Below are 24,888 nucleotides of genomic sequence, written 5' to 3' on the forward strand. Positions count from 1 at the left end.
AAATGAGCAGGCTCCTATTATATTTCAAAGGTTAAAATGGCAAGGGCTGCTGATAGATTGACTGAGTGATGCGAAGGAAAGAGAAGAGTCAAAGGTGCTTCTTGCTGAAGCACCTGAGTACTATGTGAATGGTGGAGTCATTTACAGAGGTAAAGAACACTTGCAAAAGAGTTGTTTTCATGATAAAAATCAAGAGTTCTGACTTAGAGGTGGTAAGTTTGATCTACCTATTATAGAAAGTGGAGGCATTTAAACATATGAATCTGAACCATTAAATTGAATTAGCTCACCTAAGAAATAAGAACAGAAAGGAAGACATCTGAGAACTGAGCCCTGTGGCTCTGTAATATTTACAAGTACGGAAGAAAAAGAGGAGACAGAAAAGAAGGCTAAGGAAGGGTAGCCACGCACATAACTGAGCTGACTTTATGAATATGAAGCTACTGCTCTCTGCTCTAGATTTCTCCATAGTGAATTGAAGACCCCCAGAGCACAAGCAATCTACCTCTGTATTTTTCATGTTTTCACAAGAAACTGAAACCCAGGAAAATCAACTAGCTGATGCAAAGTCATGCTACAGAATTAGCATAACCATAACTAGAACCTAAGTCTGCTCATTTAAAAACACTTTATCACTTTGTCATAAAGGAGTACCTAAAGATTAACTAGACAGTGGTAGCAACAACAGAGTAATAGTTTTTAGTTGTATTTACTTCCAAAGATTTGCTAACTTAACACCATGATTGTAAATGAACCTAAAGAACTGTTTAAAAGCCAAACACCATATGTTCTCACTCACAAGTGGGAGCTGAACAATGAGAACGCATGGACACACTGGGTGGAACAACACACACTGGGTCCCGTCGGTGGTGGGTGGTGGGTGGTGGGGGCATAGGCGGAGGGAGAGCATCAGGAAGAATAGCTAATGGATGCTGTGCTTAATACCTAGGTGACGGGTTGATCTGTGCAGCAACCCATCGTGGTAAATGTTTACCTATGTAACAAAGCTGTGCATCCTGCACATGTACCCCAGAACTCAAAATAAAAGCTGAAGAGAAAAAAAAAAAGAACTGTTTTACATCAGCTCCTAGATCAGTGACTAGAACACTTTAGATGCTCAATATTTACCCACTGAAGACATGAACATACTATATTTTTGTCCCATCAAAACAAACTAGTTTATCTTGCATTTTTGAAATTCAGTATGTATTTTAAAACCCAAAGCAAAACCATAAATCCCATTATTATCACATATCTAGGTCTCAAAATTCAGAAGAAAAAGGAAAATGTTTAAATACAGTCTTTATTAAATAAAAATCAAGTAAACCAGCATAAAATAGTAAAAAGTACTCATTTGTTACCTGATAATCACTACAATTTACTATGTATGCCAAAAGAACTCTGAAAATTTTTATCTATGTGTAATTAACAGTAAATATAACAAAGAACAAATTTATTATTATGAAAATGAATGCACATTAAAATAAATGAAAAAGAAAAACAAAACCACAGAAGGCATTCCAGTAAATTTTGTCAAGCCTACATGAATATAATTGATGTTGTTACTGTTATTTCTAAATGAAGTTTAAAAAAAATTATAGCCAAGTCATATATAAAACTGTGTAGCAAGTGATTAATATTTAAGATACTTTTTTTCCAAGATCATATTCTTATACACAATTAAAGAACTGTAAGCATGGCAAATGATAAGTTACTTTCTATATATGCAGAACCTATAAAAATGGATTAAGGTGCTGTCAACTTTGACTATACTTTTTTTTTTTTTTTCCAGATGAGTCTCATTCTGTCACCCAAGTTGGAGTACAGTGGTGTGATCTCAGCTCCCTGTAACCTCCACCTCCTGGGTTCAAGTGATTCTCCTGCCTCAGCCTCCCGAGTAGCTGGGACTACAGGTGTGCATCACCACATCAATTAATTTTTAGTAGAGACGGGGTTTCACCATGTTGGACAGGCTGGTCTTGAACTCCTGACCTCAGGTGATTTGCCCGCCTCAGCCTCCCACAGTGCTGGGATTACAGGCATGAGTCACCATGCCCAGCCAACTTTGACTATTCTTAACTACAAATAGATTGATAGCATCCCACGACTGATTCTGAAAATCTTAACTACCTGACAACTAGAGGTCTCCTTATGAAGATCTATTTTTGCTTCATGAAATAGAATCTGGATTTATAATAAACAACACACATTCTTATTTTTTGTTAAGAGGTCTCTAAAAATCATTATCTTGCAGCTTGAAGTGTACATCTGCAGATACAGTCAGCCCTCATAGCGGGATTCAGCATCTGCAGATTCAACCAACTGCAGATTGAAAATGTAGTTAGGCCTACAATGATTGCATCCTTACTCGACATGTATAGACTTTTGTTTCTTGTCATCATTCCCTAAACAGTATAGTACAATAACGATTTACATAGTATTTACATTTTATTAGGTATTTTAAGGAATCTAGAGATGATTTAAAGTGCATAGAAGGATGTGTGTAGGATATATGCAAATACTATACTATTGTACATAAGGGACTTGAGCATCCCCAGATTTTGGTATGCCCTGGGGTCCTGGAACCAATCCCCTGCAGACACCAAGGACAGATTGTACTTTCTGTCAATTAAGATAACCTTATGACGACTTGGAACACTTTTCAAAAATAGAAGAGGAACTAGTAAAAAATTTTAGATCATACTAGGATCAGCAAATAAAAAATTATTAATTTACTCACTATCACCTATATGTCTTGAGAAAATGATATTGTGCTTGTGGTAAAACATTGTGTTCTTTCACATACACAGGCCATGTTGCAGATTCAATATTACACTGAGAGCACTTACAGTTGATAACTGACACACCTCCTAAGGCCTTCCCTCTCAGAAAACATTATAATTTAAAAAATGACACTAGCTTCTGAAAGACATCAAGACACCGACATTTTCATCTGCATGACACATGGCAGCCTAAGGTTTTGTAATCCAAGGCAATGTACACGAGTGTGACTTTACATTCTTACACCAAGTTGGCTGAAAATAGACTCCATTCATATCTGTTTATATTCTAAGATAAGTGCTTTCTGCAACAAGTAAGAACAGGAATACGCACTGCATAAAATCCTATTATTCATCAGAGGAACTGAATGAGTCAGAGGTAGGAACAGCAATCACTGGACATTAAGTATCCAATGTTCTAATTCAGACAAGTGCCTTAAACTAATGACATCCATTAAATTGAGTGAGTCTTTGATAAACAGCAGTGGACAGCACAAAAAGAATAAATTAGTTGACAGGCAAGATCTTCTTTTTTATTAAATTTTTTTATGTCCATAGGTTATTGGGGAACAGGTGGTATTTGGCTACATGAGTAGGTTCTTTACCGGTGATTTGTGAGATTTTGGTGCACCCATCACCCGAGCAGTATACACTGCACCTAATTTGTGGTCTTTTATCCCTCACACCCTTCCCACTTTCTCCCCAAGTTCCCAAAGCCCATTGTGTCTTTCTTTCTTATGCCTTTGCATCCTCATAGCCTAGCTCCCACATACAAGTGAGACATAACATGTTTGGTTTTCAGTTCCTGAGATACTTCACTTAGAATAATAGTCTCCAATCTCATCCAGGTCACTGCAAGTGCCATTAATTCATTCCTTTTTATGGTGGAGTCGTATTCCATCATACACACACACACACACACACACACACACACACACACACACACACACATATACAGATATATCTCACAGTTTCTTTTTCCACTCATTTATTGATGGGCATTTGGGTTGGTTCCACATTTTTGCCATTGCAAATTGTGCTGCTATAAACATGCATGTGCAAGTATCTTTTTCATATGATGACTTCATTTCCTCTGGGTAGATACCCAGTAGTGGGATTGCTGGATCAAATGATAGTTCTAATTTTAGTTGTTTAAGGACTCTCCACACTGTTTCCATAGTGGTTGTACTAGTTTACATTCCTACCAGCAGTGTAGAAGTGTTCTCTCTTCACCACATCCACACCAACATCTATTATTTTTTCATTTTTTCATTATGGCCATTCTTGCAGGAGTAAGGTGGTATTGCATTGTGGTTTTGATTTGCATTTCCCTGATCACTAGCATTTTGATTAGCATTTCCCTAATCATTAGTGATATTGAGCATTTTTTTCATATGTTTGTTGGCCATTTATATATCCTCTTTTGATAATTGTCTATTCATGTCCTTAGCCTACTTTTTGATAGGATTGTTTGTTTTTTCTTGCTAATCTGTTTGAGTTCATTGTAGATTCTGGATATTAGTCCTTTGTCACATGTACAAATTGTGAAGATTTTCTCCCACTCTGTGGGTTGTCTGTTTACTCTGCAGACTGTTGCTTTTGCTGTGTAAAAGCTCTTTAGTTTAATTAAGTCCCAGCTATTTATCTTTGTTTTTATTGTGCTTGCTTTTAGGTTCTTGGTCATGAAATCCTTGCCTAGGCCAATGTCTAGAAGGGGTTTTCCAATGTTATCTTCTATAATTTTTATAGTTTCAGGTCTTAGATTTAAGTCCTTGATCCACCTTGAGTTGATTTTTGTATAATGTGAGAGATGAGGATCCAGTTTCATTTTCCTACATGTGGCTTGCCAATTATTCCTGCACCATTTGTTGAATAGGGTATCCTTTCCACACTTCATGTTTTTGTTTGCTTTATCGAAGATCAGTTGGCTGTAAGTAATAGGGGTTTATTTCTGGGTTCTTTATTCTGTTCCATTGGTCTATGTGCCTATCTTTATGCCAGTACCATGCTGTTTTGGTGACTATGGCCTTAGAGTATAGTTTGAAATCAGGTAAAGTTTTATAGCTAAGGATACAGAGACTTGCTTGTCACATGAAAGTTGGGAAAGCCCTGCCAAACAAGCAGAAGTAAAACAAAAGTGTACTGAGTTTTAATAAAACTCCAAACTAGCTACTATCTGTCTAAATTTCCGACTGGACAGAGATGACTAGCCCCTACCTGCCAAGTAGAGGTGGTATCCTTACTAATGGAAGACAACATCTAGGGTACCTATAGTTCTTTTTATTAAAAAATGTTAGAATTGCAATAAAGGGTTGCTAGACACAAAGAGGCAGAAAAATATGACCCAACAATCAAGGGGAAAAAAAAAAAAAGCAGAACCAGAAATGTTGGTTCACAAATAAGAACTTTAAAACAACTAAGATTAATATGTTTTTTTAAAAAAAGAGTAGAAAATTGGGGAAAATGAATTAAAAGATGGATAGTTTCACCAAAATTAGAACTGGCGAAGAAGAAGAAGAAGAAGAAGAAGAAGGAGAAGAAGGAGAAGAAGGAGAAGAAGGAGAAGGAGGAGGAGAAGGAGAGGGAGAGGGAGAGGGAGAGGAAGAGGAAGAGGAAGAAGAATTAAATAAATATCCTAGAACTGGAACATACAGTATCTGAAACTAGGAACTCCATGAATGGGTTTAACAGCAGACTAGAAGAACTATGTGGGACATGGTCAAAGGGTTTAATATATGTTTAATTGGAGTACAAGAAAGAGAGAAAAGATAAAATAGACACAATATCTGATGAGATAATAGCCAAGCAGTCTCCTCCAACTAATAAAAGGCATTAACTTGCAAAAAAGCTCAGTGAACCCACAAATAGGATGAATACAAAGAAAAATATACCTAGGCACATGTTAGTTAAACTGTTAAAATCTAAAGGCAAAGATAAAAATCTTAAGAGTGGTGAAAGAAGAGGCACATTGATTTAAAAATATAATGGCAATAATAAGATAGACAACTGAGTTTCAAGAGAAACTATGGATGCAAGAGTCCATGGCATGACACAAATGATAAAAGAAAAAGTATGCTAAGCTAGAATTACATACCTAGTGAAAAGAGCCTTTAAAAATTTAAAATAAGAACACTTTCAGACACACAAAAATGTAAAGAATTTCTTTTTAGTAGATCTTCGCTATAAGAAAAACCCACTTTGGGAGGCTGAGGTGGGTGGATCACGAGGTCAGGAGATCGAGACCATCCTGACTAACACAGTGAAACCCCATTTCTATTAAAAATACAAAAAATTAGCCAGGCGTGGTGGCAGGCGCCTGTAGTCCCAGCTACTCAGGAGGCTGAGGTAGGAGAATGGCATGAACCTGGGAGGCGGAGCTTGCAGACAGCAGAGATCACGCTACTGCACTCCAGCCTGGGCACAGAGCAAGACTCCATCTCAAAAATTAAAAAAAAAAAAAAAAAAACCCCAAAGAAGTTTTTAAAATTAAAAGAAAAGGATCCCAGATGAAAGGATAAATGTTTAGGAAGAAATAAAGGGCACTCAAAATAATAAATATGTAAATAAGGGGAATGTTGATGCTTAAAACAATTTTAAAACAATAATTACAAAGTCTTGTGAGTTAATACACAAAGGTATAACTACATGATAACAATGGTTTAAAAAGACAAAAGAGGAAGTAAATGAAATTAAAGTGATGTAAGGTTCCTGCACGGTTTGGGAAATGGTAAAAGCACCAACAGTAAGGTAGATTGTAATAAGTCACAGATGCCTATGGAAATAAAGTGTGGCTACTGAAAAGTTAACAGAGGAGAAAAAAATAGAATGAAAAACACTTAATCCAAAATAAGTCAAAAAGAGGAGAATAAAAAACAAAGAATATGTAGGATAAATAGAAAACAAATACAAAAAAGTAAAAATTAAAATATATCACTAATAGTATTAAATGTAAATGGGGTTGGTGTGGTGGCTCACGCATGTAATTCCAGCACTTTGGGAGGCTGAGGTGGGCAGATCACTTGAGATCAGAAGTTCGAGACCAGCCTGGCCAACACAGTGAAACCCCATGTCTACTAAATGTACAATAATTAGCCGGGCGTGGTGGTGAGCGCCTATAATCCCAGTTACTCGGGAGGCTAAGGCAGGAGAATTGCCTGAACCTGGAAGGCAGAGATTGCAGAGAGCCAAGACTGTGCCAATGCACTCCAGCCAAGACAACAGAGTAAAACTCCATCTCAAAAAAAAGAAAATGTAAATGGACTCTATACTCCACCTAAAAGGCAGAGACTATTAGACTCGATTAAAAATAAACACCAGTGAATCAACTATATGCTCTTTATAAAAGACATGTTTTAAATATAAGAACACAAGTTGAAACTAAAAGGATTAAAAAAGACATTACACAAACACTAACCACATAACTTTGGGTAGTTATATTATATTAGACAAAACAAGAATTCCACTTTCAATAATGACAGAGTAGATTGTATTGGACCAACACTCTGACAGGTAAAAATTACACTCTGGAAAAAATATTAAAAACAATAATCGGAAGGCAGTGGATAGCTACCAAAAGCAAGCAGAAACTGGAGAGTCAACATGTGGAAGAAAGATACAGCTCTGAGTAAATTTCCCACTTTTATGGCTTTTTCACTGAGGACAAATTTACAGCTGGAGTACTAAGAAAAACAGACAGAATTAAGCAGAGAAATAGACAAACCTACAATCATAGTGAAGGTTTTAATATTCCTTTCTCAGTAACTAGCAGAACAACCACAGGAAAAAAAATCAACTAGCAAATATATAAAAAAATCTGAAAACACTATAACCATTTTACCAAATTGACATTTATAAAACCTTACTTCCATTCCAGCAACTAGAGAATACACATGTAAGTGCACACCATATGTTCAATAAAAGTCACCCATATGCTGGGCCAAAACAAATCTCAATAAATTTCCAAAGATTTAATTTCCAAAGTGTTTGCCATATAACCACATGGAATTAAATTATAAATCAATAATGATAATTATAATAGATATTACAGCAATTCTCAAACATTAATAAATATCAAAGTAGACTTTCAGGTAAAAACATTTTAGAGACTAAGAGGGAAATAATATTCAAAGGACCAGGCAACTTTCACAATTTTTAGAACTGATAGCTGATGAACCCTCTAGTTCAAACTATAAATTATTAGGAAATACAGGAGAATGTGATTAATGACATCCTGAAAATACAATCAACAAAATGCAAATGATGGAATCCTCTTCAGAACAAATGATTATCTTTTTCAACAAATATATAGCAAGGAAAAACACGAAAACTATTGATTAAATAAATTAAGAGACATGGCCATCTTTTGCCATATAGAACTTAAGCAGATCCTGATTCAGATAAACTGTAAAAAAAAAAAAAAAAAAAAAAAAAAAAAAAAAAAAAAAAAAAAGAAAGAAAGAAAAAAAAAGACACTATAGGGAAATGTAGATACTTGACAGGATACTGAATAATATTAAATATTTATTTAATAACAGTGTTGTGGTAGGTTTTTATAATGTATTTTTAGAGATACACCCTAAGATACTCATAGATAAAATGGGATGAAAAGATATGAGGTTAGGTATTTGCTTCAAAAATAATACAGGGATGGGGTAGCAAGTGGTTTGGTGGTTGATGAAACAATATTGGTCATGAGTCGATAACTGCACAAACTAGGTGGTGGATTTCACTAGAACTCATTCTACATTCTCTCCACTGGTGTTTATGGATAAAATTCTCCATTATGAAAGTTTTTTTTAACAAATGAAAAGGCTTATCACCACAGTGCCATGAATTATTATATACGACATGAGTTATGAAAGGTGGCTTTGTTCCAAAAATATAAATAAATATATACAAGTATGTTTGTTCTACAAGTACATCTCAACACTGTTTCATCAACACTTGGCATTTGATGATTCTTTGGAAAAGAATTTGTTGAATGAATAAATAGGAGAAAACAGTTACTTCAAGGTTTTAGGTTTATGTGTGTGTGCACGTGTGTGTAATTTCCCTGATTACTAATGACACTGAGTACTTTTTCATATGTTTTTAATATTTGGATTTCCTTTTGGGCAAAAAGGCTATGTATGTAACTAAGCAAAAAGCAATAGCAACTTAAAATATTTTTTCACGTGTGCTAGATAGATGCTACTGTCAATTATGTGGGTTGTAAATGTATTTTTTCTTACTCTGCACTTTTCTATTCTCTTAATGTTGTGTACCGATGGATTAAAAACACCTTACTTTTAATGTAGTCAAATAATTAAATGTTTTCCATTTGAATTATTTTTCGTTTCTTGTTTTAGAAAATAATGCCTGCTCTGAGATCATGAAACAATGCCCTTATATTTATTTTTAAAGCTATATTACTTTGTTTTTTACATTTAGTATTATGAGTCATCTGAAATTCAGTTTTTGACTATGGTGTTACATAAGGGTCAAATTTTATTTTTTCTTCAGATGAATATCTACTTATCCCCTTATAATTAATTGAAAAAATTCATTTTTCTTAATACCTGCAATGTCCCCTTTCATAAATATGTCACCTTACATGTATAAGTCTATTTTGAAGTACCATTCTGTTCTGGTCATGTTACTTTATCTTTGTGCCCAGACCACACTGCTTTAGTAACTATAAAGTATAACACATCCTGCCACCTATTCTTCATTATGTACGACTGACTGTCATGACTATTGTTATCCTTTGTAATCCATATACATTTTAGAATCACATTATACATTTCTTTATAAAAGCTAATATGATTTTGAATCAGTTTGCATATAAATCCATTTGAGGAAAACTGGTATTTTGACACTATCGAATAATTCAATCATGAACAATTTGATCTTCATAATTATTTAGGTCTTTCTGAAAAATATTTTCTCATTTTACATTTAAAGTTTTACAGTTTTCTTCATAGAGGTTTCTACACCTTTATATTTATTCCTAAGGACTCTTTATTTTTGATGTTATAATCTTTAAAAAATTTTATTTTCTTACTGGTTAATGTTGGAATATAGAAATACAGTTGGTTTTGTATATTTATTTTTGTATCCAATAACCATCCTAAGCACTTTTTAAATTTATAACTCATCAGTGGGCCACCTTGTATTTACTGCATATACAATAATACCATCTGTTAATACAAAGTTTCATTTCTTCCTTTGCAATCCTTATCCATTTTCCTTTTCTTATCTTAGTGTACTGTCTTGAATCTCCACATAATGATGAACCAAAGTGGTAATAACAGGCATTCTTGTCTCATTTCTGATTTCAAAAAGGAAATTTTAAATATTTTACTTTAAGTATAATATTTGCTATACACTTTTTGTAGATATTCTTTTTGAAATTAAAGAAATTCCCTTCCATTCTTACTTTATAACCAGTTTTTTTCATAAATGAATGCTGATTTTGGTTTGTCAGGTTTTTTCTTTCTAGTCATCTATGGAGATGGCTTTTCTACTTATTCTGATGATATGGTAAATGAATTTATTTTTTAATATTAAAACATGCATTCCTTAGATAGACCCCATTTGGTCATATTATATTTTTCTTTTTATTTATCACTTGATGCTCATAACATTTCCCCTCCTCAGGATATTTAAAACTATGTTCAAAAGTAAGCTTATCCTATACTTTTTCATTCTTGTATTATTCTTGCTGGGTTTTGGTATCAAGCTTGTGCTGGTCTCACATCATGAATTGGGAAATACACCCTCTTTTACTTTCTCTGGAGTAGTTTGTGTAAAAATGAAGTGTTTCTTCTTTAAATGTTTGTTAGAACTTGCCACTAAAACCAAACAGATCTATCATTTCTTTGGTGGAAAGCTTTAAATTGTGTATTCAATTTCTCTTATATTAACTCAATTTTTGATTTTTTTCTTGTATATATTTCTTAAAGTTATATCTTTCTAGGAATTTGTTAATTTCTCCAAAAACTGTCAAGTTTATTGGTAAAGTTGATCATAATGAACACTTACCTTTCAAAAAATGTATAAGCCATTTTGTCTTGTCCCAGAAACTTACTTTGCCTTCTCATTGAAAACCACAATCATAGAAATAGAAACAACTTCAAATAGCCCAGAAGGTTCAGCAATCTGTATTTAAAATTATCTAAGAAAGATGGCTGTCTGGAATTAAAGCGCTCTAAAGCTGAAATCACTACTTCTTTCTTTGGTAGTTTGTTTCATTTCAAGTTCATTCATTTATTAAGCAAAGTTGCAAGATACAAAGATGAGAGTCCTTGCTGTCAAGATACTTGCTGCCTGTAGGAAGAGATGTTCTAATAAAGAAACAAACATAATCTCATGAGATAAATACTACTCTGTGTATGATACAGACAAGGACAAGATGCCATGAAAACTGAGAGGAGAAGTATTCTTACTCTTCTTTTAGGATTGGACTTTCTGTGTTGGCAAGAATAGTTGAGCAGTAAAAGTTGAGGAAGCAGAGGGATGCAGAGATAACATCCCAAATGGATGTATATGTCATACCTAGGACATATAGAGTGAATTAAGTGTATGTTGGGGTACCATCAACAGCTTTTAAGTGATCTAATTTGCATTTTAGAAAGTTGGAAATAAGGAAAAATTTCAGGCAGTCATAGATGTGTAACTTCAGTAATTTAGAATTAGCTAAAAGAAATATAATCCTACCTATTACCAACATGAAAACCTGTAATCTACAGAAGTTTAAAAATGAAAATTAAAAGGCTTGAGATAACAAGCTGCTTCTCCTAGATAAGTAACAGAGATAAGAGATAAGTAACTTGAGATAACAAGTCAGTTTCTCCTAGATAAGTAACAGAGATAAGAGAGAAAAGGAGTACAGTCAAACATTTCAGTTTCTATACCTATAACAGGATGGTCCATAGGGACATTCAGGCCGGTCATCAGTCTCATCTTGGTCCACGATTTGTACACCTCCATAATCACTATCACCAGGATGGCTAAAATGTTGAAAATGAACAGGATTCTTCCTAGGAGGGCGACAAATATACTGTCAGAAAAAATAAATAGGATATTCTAGATTTTTAGTGGATATAGCAATCCACATCTGACTATTCCTGAACATAAACCAACATGCTACATTGATGACATAAGCACAGATTACATCAACATGCTAAATTGATGACATAAAGTTGATGACATCAACTCAGTACAGGACTCTCACAGTAACATAATACATTTCTGGTGTCATGTGATAAGCCATGAGTATCAATAGACAACTTGCAAACAGTACTATATATATGACACATATGTATGTAAGCATATAACATAAATATCATAAACATATATAGCTTTTCAAAACTTTTAATAAAATGAACACATATATTGTTCCCTCTGCTAAGATAAAAAACAGAACATTGGCCGGGGGCGGTGGCTCAAGCCTGTAATCCCAGCACTTTGGGAGGCCGAGATGGGCGGATCATGAGGTCAGGAGATCGAGACCATCCTGGCTAACACGGTGAAACCCGTCTCTACTAGAAAAAAAAATACAAAAAACTAGCCCGGCGTGGTGGCGGGTGCCTGTAGTCCCAGCTACACGGGAGGCTGAGGCAGGAGAATGGCGTAAACCCGGGAGGTAGAGCCTGCAGTGAGCTGAGATCCGGCCACTGCACCCCAGCCTGGGTGACAGAACAAAACTCCATCTCAAAAAAAAAAAAAAAAGAACATTTCCAACATCCTAGAAAGGTCCCATGTGCCCTCTTCCAATCACTAAATCCATTTTAGTACCCAAAGGTAACTATCCTAACTTCTAAAAGTGTGTTTCAAACTTTTCAGTCTCAAGACTCCTTTATAAAAAAAAAAAAAGATTAAAACTCCAGAGAGCTTTTGTTTATATAGGATATTTACCCTATTAGAAATTATAAATGAGAAATTGAAAAAGTGCATTTATTGACTTAAATAGAACAATAATAAACCCTTTACATACTATCATAACATGTCTTAACATAAATAATTATTAACTTCCAAGAAAAAATTCTTGTTTTATACTATGGAAATTTCTTTAATCTCTACTTTAGAGAAGGCATTTGGCTTCTCATGCCTGCTTCTGCATTCAATCATTAACAACAACACATAATGTGTGGCCTCTGGGAAACTCCACTGTACACATGTGAGAGTGAATGACAGTAAAAAAAAGGCATTCACAAAAAGTCACAATATTATTATGAAAATACTTTTGGGTCGGGTGTGGTGGCTCACACCTGTAATCCTAGCACTTTGGGAGGCTGAGGCGGGCAGATCACTTGAAGTCAGTAGTTCAAGACCAGCCTGCCCAGCATGGTGAAACCCCATCTCTACTAAAAATACAACTAGCCGTGCTTGGTGGCGCACGTCTGTAGTCCCAGCTACTCAGGAGGCTTAGGCAGGAGAACTGCTTGAACCCAGGAGGCAAAGGTTGCAGCGAGCCAAGATTGTGCCACTGCACTCCAGCCTGGGTGACAGAGCAAGACTCCATCTCAAAAATAAATAAATAAATAAATAAAATACAATTGACCTAACAGATTTCTTAAACGTGTTCTGGGGACATCCAGGGATCTCTGGATCATACTTTAAGAAGTGATATTATAAAACAACAGATCAGTATTGTCTGTCTTTGAACTTAAATGAAAATATATACTAGTATATACTTCTTTGAACCAGCCCTTTTATGTTTATATGATTAATTCATGTTGTTACATGTAGCAGTAAGTACGTTTTCAATACCATGCAGTAATAGCATCACCCATTTGATGATGGTATTATAATTTATCCATTTTACTACCGATAAACTTTTGGGTTCATTTCAGGTATTGACTTCTATAAATAATACTGCAAAGAGCATTCTAGTATAAGCCTTTTGATGCACATCTATATGCATTTTCCTGGGGATATAGTTAAGAATGGTCACAGGGTACACATATGCTCAGGTTTGATAAATACTGCCAAATTGCCAAAATGACTGTATTAATTTTCACTCCCAGTAGAAGGTTATTAGAGTTCCAGTTTTTCAACAACCTCACCAACATTTAGCACTGTTACGTTTTTTGTTTTTTGTTTTTTTTTCTTGTGGCAGTATTTATAGCAGAGATCGGCAAACTATGAACAGCAGGCCAAATCTGGCCCACTGTTTTTTTTAAACTGTGCTAAGAATATATATGTAACATAAAATTTACCATCTTAACAATTTCTATGAGCACAGTTCAGTAATGTTAAGTATATTCACACTGTTGTGCAACCAATCCCTAGAATGTTTTCATCTTGCAAAACTGAAAACTCTATACCCATTAAACAACAACTTCCCAGCTCCTGCTCTCCTCCCCTGGAATCCACCATTCTGATTTCTGTTTCTCCCCACAGCCACTGGTAACTGCCATTCTAATTTCTGTTTTTATGAATCTAACTACTCTAGATACCTGCTACAAGTAGAATTATGAAGTATTTATCTTTTTGTGACTGGTTTACTTCACTTAGCATCATGTCCTCAAGGTTCATACACATAGGAGCATGTGTCAGAATTTCCCTTCCTTTTAAGGCTGAATAATATTCCATTGTATGTATATACCAAATTTTCTTTATTCCTTCAATAATTGATGGACCTGTGGGTTCCTTCTACCTCCTGGGTATTGTGAACATAGTGCTGCTATGAACTCTTTGAGATTCTGCTTTCAATTCTTATGGATACAGACTCCAAAGTGGAACTGCTACATCATATATTAATTCTATTTTTAATTTTTTGAGGAACTACCATACTGTTTCCCACAGGGGCTACACCAATTTACATTCCCACCAACAATGCACAAAGATTCCAATTTTTCCACATCTACACCAACAATTGTTACTTGTGTTTCATTTTGTTTTTGAAAGTAGCCACCCTAATAGGTGTGAGGTGATATCTCAATGTGGTTATGGTCTGCATTTCCCTAATGTTTAGTGATGCTGAGCATTTTTTAATATGCTTGTTGGTCATTTGTATATTATCTTCAGAGAAATATCTATTTAAGTTCTTTCCCCCAATTTCAAATTGGGTAATTTTTTTTTGGTTGTTTAGTTATAGTTCTTTATGTATTCTAGACATTAATCCTTATCAGATATATAATTTGCAACTATTTTATCCCATTCCATAGTTGTCATTTCACTCTGTGTTGATTTTGTCCTTTCATGTACAGAAGTTTTTAACTTTAAAAAGTCCAATTTGTCTATTTTTGCTTTTGTTGTCTGTGCTTTGGTGTCATATCCAAGAAATCTTTGTCAAATCCAATGTCATGAAGCTTCTCCCCTAATTTCTTCTAAAAGTCTTATAGTTTTAGATGTTTACAGTTTTATATTTTAGATTGTTTGATCCATTTTAAGTTATATTTTGAAAACAGGTGTAAGGCAAGCAGACAACTTCATTCTTTTGCATGTGAATATGCAGTTTTCTGAGCACTCTTTGTTGAAAAAAAATCTGTCCCTTCCTCTTTGATTTGTCTTGAGACTATTGTTGAAAAATTATTTAACCATATATGTGAGGATTTATTTATAGGCTCTCTAGTCTATTCCATTTATCTGTATGTCTATCTTTATGCCAGTACCACACTGTTTGGATTACTGTAGCTTTGTAATACATTTTAAAATCAGAAAGTGTGAGGCCTCCAACTTTGACCATCTTCAAGATTGTTTTGGCTACTTGAGATTCCTTGAGATTCTACATTATTTTAGAATAATTTTTTTCTATTTCTGAAAAAAAAAATACCACTAGGATTTTGATAGAGATTGCATTAAATACTACCTTGAGTAGTAGTATTAACATCTTCACTGCCTGTGCTGTCTATGGCTGCTTGCACACTATGACAGCATAATTAAGCAGTGGCAACAAAGACTGTATGGCCCAAGAAGCCAAAAATATTTACTGTCTGGCACTTTTAAAAGTTTGACAACCACTGATCCGTAGTATTATTTTTTAAAATGTGTTTCCCTAAATGACTAACAAGCATTAAACCTTTCTTGTATGCTTTTTGGCCATTTCACTATCCTCTTTTGTGCAGTGCCTTTTGCTCATTTTTTTTTTCTTAACTGAGTTGTCATTTTCTTATTGGTTGCTAGTTATTTACTTTGGATACAAATTATTTGACATACGTATAACAAATATCCTCCTCTACTTTGTGCCTTGCCTTTTCACCCTTCTAATGTTATATTTAAATATAACATAAAGGGTTATTTTAATTTTAATTTTAATTTTGTCCAGCTGATCAACTGGATAACATGATTATGATTACTTCATTTTATAACATGCTTAAGAAATCTTTGCCCAATGTCATGAATATATTCTATGTTATCCTCTGCTACCTTTACTTTATATGTTTTACAAAAATCTATCTGAGATTTATTTTGTGATAGGTATAAGGCAGGAGTTAAGATTCATTATCTTTTCATATGAATATCCAATTGCCAAACACCACTCACTGGAAGTTCATGCTTAACCCACAGATCTTCAGTGGTAACTTTGTCATACACACAGACATATAGGTTTGGTTTTGAACTCTTTAATCTTTTGCACTGATTACTGTTTATCCTTGAACCAATATTAAACTGCATTATATATGGTACCTTTATAACAAGGCTTTCTATCTGGTCATGTCTTTCAAGATTGCACTTGAAGATTGTATTCAGAATTCTAGGTCCTTTGCAATTCCTCTATAAAGTCAGCTTGTCAACTTATACACATACACACACATACACACGCATGCACATACACACACCCTACCGGGATTTTGATAAAGACTGCTTTAAACTTACAAAGCGATTTTGAGGAAATGTATATCTTTACAATATTGATTATTGCAATTCATATACCCTTCCTCCCCATTAATTAAAGCCTCATTTAATTTCACCATAATGTTACCAAATATGTCTTTCAGATCTTTTGTTAGATTTAGTTCTAGGTGTTTAAGGTTTTGGCACTATTGTAAATGTTCCCATTTTAATTTTTCTAATATTTATTTTTAGGATATAGAAATATATTTATTTTTGAATGTTCATTTGAATCGAATGACTATGCTAACTTCATTTATTAATTCAGATTATCTTAAGATTATTCTGAATCTTCTCTTATTCTATGCTCATGGATAGGAAGAATCAATATCGTGAAAATGGCCATACTGCCCAAAGTAATTTATAGATTCAATTATTCCCATCAAGCTACTATTGACTTTCTTCACAGAATTAGAAAAAACTACTTTAAATTTCATATGGAACCAAAAAACAGCCTGCATAGCCAAGAATCTAAGCAAAAGGAATGACACTGGAGGCATCATGCTACCTGACTTCAAACTATACTACAAGGCTACAGTAACCAAAACAGCATGGTACTGGTACCAAAACAGATACATAGACCAATGAAACATAACAGAGGCCTCAGTAATAACGCCACACAGCTACAATCATCTGATCTTTGACAAACCTGACAAAAACAAGAAATGGGGAAAGGATTCCCTACTTAATAAATGGTGTCAGGAAAACTGGTTAGCCATATGCAGAAAACTGAAACTGGATCCCTTCTTTATACCATATAGAAAAATTAACTCAAGATTGATTAAAGACTTAAATGTAAGACCTAAAACCATAAAAACCCTAGAAGAAAATCTAGGCAATACCATTCAGGACACAGGCATGGGCAAAGACTTCATGACTAAATTCCAAAAGCAATGGCAACAAAAGCCAAAATTGACAAATGGGATCTAAATAAACTAAAGAGCTTCTGCACAGCAAAAGAAACTATCATCAGAGTGAACAGGCAACCTACAGAATGGGAGGAAATTTTTGCAATCTATGGATCTGACAAAGGGCTTATATCCAGAATCTACAAGGAACTTAAACAAATTTACCAGGAAAAAAAAAAATACAACCCCATCAAAAAGTGGGCAAAGGATGTGAACAGATACTTTTCAAAAGAAGACATTTATGCGGCCAAGAAACATATGAAAAAAAGCTCATCATCACTGGTCATTAGAGAAATGCAAATCAAAATCACAATGAGATACCATCTCACGCCAGTTAGAATGGCAAACATTAAAAAGTCAGGAAACAGCAGATGCTGCAGAAGATGTGGAGAAATAGGAATGCTTTCACACTGACGGTGGGAATGTAAATTAGTTCAACAATTGTGCAAGATAGCATGGCAATTCCACAAGGATCTAGAATCAGAAATATCATTTGACCCAGCAATTCCATTACTGGGTATATACCCAAAGGATTATATATCATTCTACTATAAAGACACATGCTAATGTATGTTTATGGCAGCACTATTCACAATAGCAAAGACTTGGAACCAACCCAAATGCCCATCAATGATACACTGGATAAAGAAAATGTGGCACATATATACCATGGACTACTATGCAGCCATAAAAAACGATGAGTTCATGTCCTTTGCAGGGACATGGATGAAGCTGGAAACCATCATTCTAAGCAAACTAACACAGAAACAGGAAACCAAACACTGCATGTTTTCACTCATAAGTGGGAGCTGAACAATGAGAACACATGAACACAGGGAGGAGAACATCACATACTGGTGCCTGTCAGGGGGTGGGGGGAAGGGGAGGGATAGCATTAGGAGAAATACCTAATGCATGTGGGGCTTAAAATCTAGATGGTGGGTTGATGGGTGCAGAAAACCACCATGGCACATGCGTGTATACCTATATAACAAACCTGCATGTTCTGCACATGTATCCCAGAACTCAAGAGTATAATAAAAAAAAGATTCTGAATTTTCAAAATTATACAATCATGTCACCTGTAAATAATTACAGTTTTATTTTTTCCTTTCCACTTTACATTAGTTATTTCTTTTTCTTGCCTTAGTGTACTGGCTATGATCTCTACTACAATGTTGAATAAGAGTGGTGATAGCAGACATACTGGTTAGTTCTCAACATCATGGGAGAAACTCTAATCTTTCACCATTAAGTATGAAATTAGCTGTTGGTTTCTGTAGATATTCTTGATTAAACTGAAGAAGTCTTTTCTATTCTTATATAATTAAGAATTTTTTTCATAAACGGGATGTTGAATTTTATCGAATGACTTTTCTCTATTGAGATGACCATTACGAATTTTCTCTTTTAAATTGTGTTATGAACTGAATTGTTCCCCGCCTCCCAAAATTCATATGTTGAAGCCCTAATTTCCAGTGTGACTAATTTGGAGATAGGGCCTTTAAAAAGATGATTAAGGTCAAAAAAGGTCACAAGGGTGGGGCCCTAACCTAATATAACTGGTGTCCTTACAAGATGTGGAAATGAAACCAGGAAGGTATGTGTACAGAGAACGGGCTATGTGAGGACACAGTGAGAAAGTGGCAGTCTGCAAGCCAAGAAAAGAGGTCTCAGGAGAAAACAAACTTGCTGACACTACAATCTAGGACTCCCAGCCTCCAGAACTGTGGGAAAATACATTTCTGTTGTTTAAGCACCCAATCTGGTATTTTGTTATGGCAGCCCTGGCAAATTAATACAATCCAAGGTAACAGAAGGTTTATATACTTCTATTCTGCAAGTTTTTACATTATGGTCCAGATGTGAAACTAAAGCCATTGCATATGTACGAAATTGTTTCAAAAAGCATAAATCAGAACTATTCAAATTTAAAAATATGAGTTATTCAAGTGCTAAAATGGCAAAACATTTTAAAGAGAATATGAATGTGAAATTAACAGAATATGTTAAAATATACTATTGCAATAAAGATATCTATCTTCTAGAAAATCCTGCCATAGGCTGTTAAGATACATGGGGGAACTGAATGTTTTATATGTACACACACTGACTAGTGTCTTATTGACACAAAAGACAAACTACTGGAAAGGATTGCTAGGATATTTGGTTTGGCAAGTTGGAATGGCCAACAAATCTTTCTGAAATAGGGCTGTGTAATTATAAACATGTTACTATAAACACTATGGATGAAAGTATAGTCTAAAACTAAGAGATTATAATTCGAATTATCAAAATAAGACATTAGAGTATATAGGGCAGTGTAAATAAATGAAGCAAGTATAGGAGCAACCCATCAATCCAGGATTATTATATTCAGTTGTTTTAGAGGGTACCATGATGATTCAACACACCGTTAGAAAAATATAAAGAAAAACGCACAAGTATAAATAAGACAGCTAAACACAACCTAAAATTATAGTTATACTGTATACAACAACTGTTTAGGAAGCGATCTCTCTAATATTTAAGAAAACACTAAATAACAGGTATTTCGATCTGAGGGATTCAGTTTTCATGTCTGGATTCCCAGTATTCAGATCCTCACATTAGTCAGCATGTCTATACATAAAACATTTAATTCTCCCACTGTATCTTAAAAGCCTTAAAAGGATTTTCTAGAAGATATACTGATGAAGTACAAACAGCAGAAACACGATAAAGTCCCTAACCTTTAGGCCAGTGGGTTTTATTAGGTTTTTAACACACTGTAGCATGTATCTACATAGCTACATGCTATCAAAATAATGGAACTAAATGCTACTGTAATTTCATTTTACCTATAGCAGTTTGCCCCATACATGCAGGATGTCCTCTTGACCTTGTTTCCTTCAGAACCTTGTAGAACTGAATCAGTCGCCTTTGCATGCAAAGTTTCAGGACTGGAGGGATTAGAGCTGGACTCAGAATGAGACCCTTGAGACTCATCCTGGAATGACTCGCCCTGGGCACTCGAGCAATTTTCAGAACAGCTCATTGCCTCATCTTCTTTATGTGGTGTTCTTTTAGTGGCAATTTTATGTTTAGAAACTTTACCAAGTTCCTCTATTGGAAGTTTGTTTCTCTGTGCACTAGTCTTAATATTATTTATCTCTGTGTTACTTAATGTGGCTGCAGAAAATGATTGTGGCATTTCCTGTAAAACAAATATGAAAAACATCAGAAATAAATGAAAACTTTTTTTTTAAAGATATGAGCATAATAGCACAAAACTACAAGACCCATGCAAAATGTAAACTTAAAACTTCAAGATTCACATTTTAAAGTTATCAAATGCCACTATTTTCTATGTGCTTAGTTTAATAACTTAAAACATTTTTAGTTACTAGAAAAGGAATTTGGCCAGGCGTGGGGCTCATGCCTGTAATCCCAACACTTTGGGAGGCTGAGGCGGGTGGATCACCTGAGATCAGGAGTTTGAGACCAGCCTGGCCAACATGGTTAAACCCCGTCTTCACTAAAAAATATAAAAAATTAGCTGAGCATGGTGGTGGGTGTGTAATTCCAGCTATTTGGGAGGCTGAGGCAGAAGAATCGGTTGAACCTGAGAGGTGGAGGTTGCAGTGAGCCGAGATTGCGCCATTGCACTCCAGCCTGGGCAACAAGAACAAGACTCCATCTCAAAAAAAAAAAAAAAAAAAAAAAAAAAAGAAAGAAAGAAAATAAATTTACAGTTGTATCAAACCTTTACAATCATGTCAAACATTCAGTGAAAAATAACCAGAAAATACAAATAAAATATAAGATACTCGCTTTCATTTGAACGTAATCTTTAAAATCTCTTAAAAGTCACTGTTCAACAATGTATCATGTTCTTAACAGGCTGACCCTCACTGGCAACATTCATGTCATGTCTATCTAAAACATATGCTCTTTGCTCCCAGGCTGCACAGGTACACCCCAATCTCAACCCCCCAACTACAGGACCAACTGGCCTGTGCCAGCAACTGGAACTCTCGAGTGAGAATTGGGCAATCCTAACCCATCTCCCTACTTGGCAGTCCCCGCTGGGTCAGTTTTCCCCAGTTTTCTTTTTCCTTGTTCAGGTAGCAGTGGGGTAGGTCAGCAAATCCACTGGCTAACTGGTGTTCAATAAAACATATCTCTTGTTTCTGCTGGCATTTCCAAGCTCCACAAGTAATTATCTTAGAATGCCCCTCTTCTCTTGATTTCAGAAAAGGAAGAAATAATTTCCACCATAAACACTGCACTTCCCTTAACCTTAAAACCTTTCGGCCTCTCAATTCCCTTTGTATCAAGCCTAGGGGGTTGGGATGGCAATCGCTTTCATACCTTTCAATAAACCATAAAGGGAAAGGGCTAGTTCTTACTGCTGAGGGCTCCTTAACATGGGATACTTTATTAGTACTTCTATTCCCAGCTTTGAGCCTTAGCAGCAGTTCTGGGACAAGGAAACAATCCCACTCAATATCTTATCACATAAAAAAAAAAAAGAGCACAACTAGGGAAGTGGTTAAATAAATTATATTCTTACTATGAAACACTATGCAGACATTAAAATAATAATGACACATCTAAAGATGTTTTTTAACTAAACAAGAACAATATCTATACTGTGGTGCCATTTAGCTTTTAAAAAGTTCCTTATATATCTATGTGTGCATTCACTTGTGTAAATCCAAATGAAAAGAGTTAGAAGGAGACAAACCAAAAAATTAGTAAGGCAATGAGATTGAAGGACGAGGCAAATGGAGGTTTTTCATTCTTTACTTCAAATGCTCCTGATACTTCCATTTTTGACAATAAGCATCTATTATGTTGCCATTTAAAAATAAAAAATAAACCAATGAAAATGAAATATAAGAAATAAAATCCATAGTATCATATTTCAACTCTGTCTACTTCTGTGAATTAGAGAAGAGTTTGCTTTATTTTTAAATCCTCACAAGGAGTAGGTTTAACATGTTAATTTATTCTAAAAGAGAAAGAAATGTTAAAGTCCCAAATATCAATACTATGGATCAGGGTAATCAAATATATTTTAAGAGGCACAAAAGCTGGAAATCATAATGCTCTTTATGGAACTCCATGAAATACTGATTTATAGTACACCCTTGGCATTCAAGAATTTAACATTCATGGTTTAAATTATTTATAAATGACCCCAAAATCCATTACATGCAGTAATTTGTAAGTTTGCTGAGACATAAATTTGCACTGTGCCAATTACAAAGCTCAGGAGCTAGAGTAAGCCACTGAACTGGCAAGTGAGCAAGCAGGAAAGATGGAAGGTGCTCTGTACTTGGAAGAAGTAGGAGAAAGTCAGAGAGCTCTATATTTCCTAAGCATCCCACATTGCTTATTTCTTAGATTAGATGAAAATGGGCAGCATTAAATGTGGAAAGCTGGCGACTCATGATAGAGTGGCCAAATCCCCTACAATGTAAATATACACGTTAGAAACCTGAGGGACGGAAGAGCATGAGCTGGTAGAGGGTGTTTGGAGATGGCAGGAATGTATTATTAAGGCTATTGAAATAGCCGGTTAACTTCTCAAATAAGCCCTTCCCCTGTCCCTCAACCATCTGAGTGTTAATGTACTAGAAGGGACAAGATAAAGAACTTCCACCTAGAACAATTTCAATCAAGAAATGTATTGCTGTTTCCAAACTGCTCCTGGAAAGAATGTCTGTGGTGATAAATTACCTTAAAAGTCCTGCCTCAATCGCATTAACACTGACATACTAAAGACTAAAAACTCCTAACCTGTAGCCCCAACTTCACTCCTGAGCTTCACACTCATATTTTCAACCACTAGCTAGACATTTCTTTCTCAATGTTCTATGCTCCTCGAACTCTAAATGTCAAGACTGACATTCTGCCTCTGTGTTCTCTGCCATAAGTTTCTGCCAACATATTTCATCTATTCATGCTAGCCAGAAATTTAGAAGTCTTTTACTCTTTTCTTGCCCTCTCTCCCCAGATCCAAGCAAGAAGTCCTACAATTTTATTCCTGAATGCTTTTATAATCCAATACTTCTTACCATCCTTAAAGTCACTGCCCTAGCTTAGATTCTCTATTTCTTCACTGTGTTAATGCCACAATTTCTTTCCTTACCTCCAAGTCTTTTATCTTGTTCTTTTGCAATCTGTCCTCTAGTGAGCTGTAGGGATTACCTCTGTGACTGAAAACATTTCAAGGACCCTTCTCTATTAACTGGTCACAATGCTGTCTTCACCCTCATCTCACAGTGCCATCTATCTGAGACCTGGTAACTTGCTCTGACCAAAAGAATTCAGCTAAATAACAATTCTAGTTCTAGGCCTTAAAAGATCTAACAGCTTTGACATCACTTTCTTGGGGCCCAGCTGTCAGGTGAAGATGCTCAGTCTAGGCTACTTCACGGTACGGTGACGGAGGTGGGCCCAGCCATTCCACCAACCTTTGCTGAGGCACCATTCACATGAGTAAAGCTATCACAGATGCTTCATCTTCAGCTGAGTTCTCAGCTGAATGAAGCCCAGCTAACACCAAAAACATGTCATAAAAGAATTGCCCAGCTGAGCCCAGCTAACCCACACAATTATAAGACAGAATATAATCATAATCACTGACATAATCATGTTGTGTTAAGTCACTAAGTGTTGGGGTAGCTTGTTTCACAGCAATAGACAGCTAAAACACTTTACCATACTATTTTCACTTATGTCGTTTTGGTTAGGCTTCCTTCTGTCATTTATAAGAGTTCTCATTAGATTATAATATAATATAGATTATAAAGGAAATACATTGTCTTAGTCTGTTTTATAGCTGTGATAACAGAATATCACAAACTGGGAATTTTATAAAGAACAGAAATTTCTTATCTCACAGTTGTAGGGTCTGAGAAGTTCAAGATCAAGGCACCAGCATCTGGTGTGAGCCTCCTTACTGCATTCTTACATGAGGGAAGGTGGAAGGGCATGAGAGGATGAATGCTGTGCCCTTATACGGCAGAAGAGTGAAAGAGTGTAAACCCATTTCTACAAGCCAAGTCTTCCACCATTTTTTTAGAGATGAGGTCTCCATATGTCACACAGGCTGGCCTTAAACTCCCGGGCTTAAGCAATCCTCCTGCTTCAGCCTCCCAAGTAGCTGGGACTACAGGTGCATGTCACCGCATCCAGCTTCACAAGCCCTTTTTACAGCAGCATTATCCATTCATGAGCACGGAGCCCTCATAACCTAAATAACCTCCCATTAGGCCCACCTCCCAATACTGTTGCACTGAGGATTAAGTTTCAACATAAATCTTTAGAGGAGATAAAAACACTCAAACCATGGCAACCATCCTTTTCGCTAAAGTCAATCGATTCAAGTA

The 24,888-nt window shown here is 35.3% G+C and overlaps 2 protein-coding genes across 5 annotated transcripts in view; one reads left to right on the top strand and one right to left on the bottom strand.

Moving 5' to 3' along the window:
• The window catches only part of CNRIP1 (cannabinoid receptor interacting protein 1), a 1,091,934-nt gene that overhangs the window by 856,036 nt on the left and 211,010 nt on the right, over positions 1-24,888 (top strand). The window lies entirely within an intron of this gene.
• The window catches only part of APLF (aprataxin and PNKP like factor), a 96,651-nt gene that overhangs the window by 17,708 nt on the left and 54,055 nt on the right, over positions 1-24,888 (bottom strand). For both annotated transcript variants that reach the window (XM_050754452.1, XM_050754453.1), the window contains exons 7-8: positions 20,347-20,702; positions 11,675-11,800 (exon numbers count right to left, since the gene is read on the bottom strand). In XM_050754452.1, the coding sequence (XP_050610409.1) occupies positions 11,675-11,800; positions 20,347-20,702 (482 nt within the window). The remainder of the gene's footprint in view (positions 1-11,674; positions 11,801-20,346; positions 20,703-24,888) is intronic.

This window comes from Macaca thibetana, chromosome 13 (assembly GCF_024542745.1).
Source record: "Macaca thibetana thibetana isolate TM-01 chromosome 13, ASM2454274v1, whole genome shotgun sequence".
Lineage (NCBI taxonomy): Eukaryota > Metazoa > Chordata > Mammalia > Primates > Cercopithecidae > Macaca > Macaca thibetana.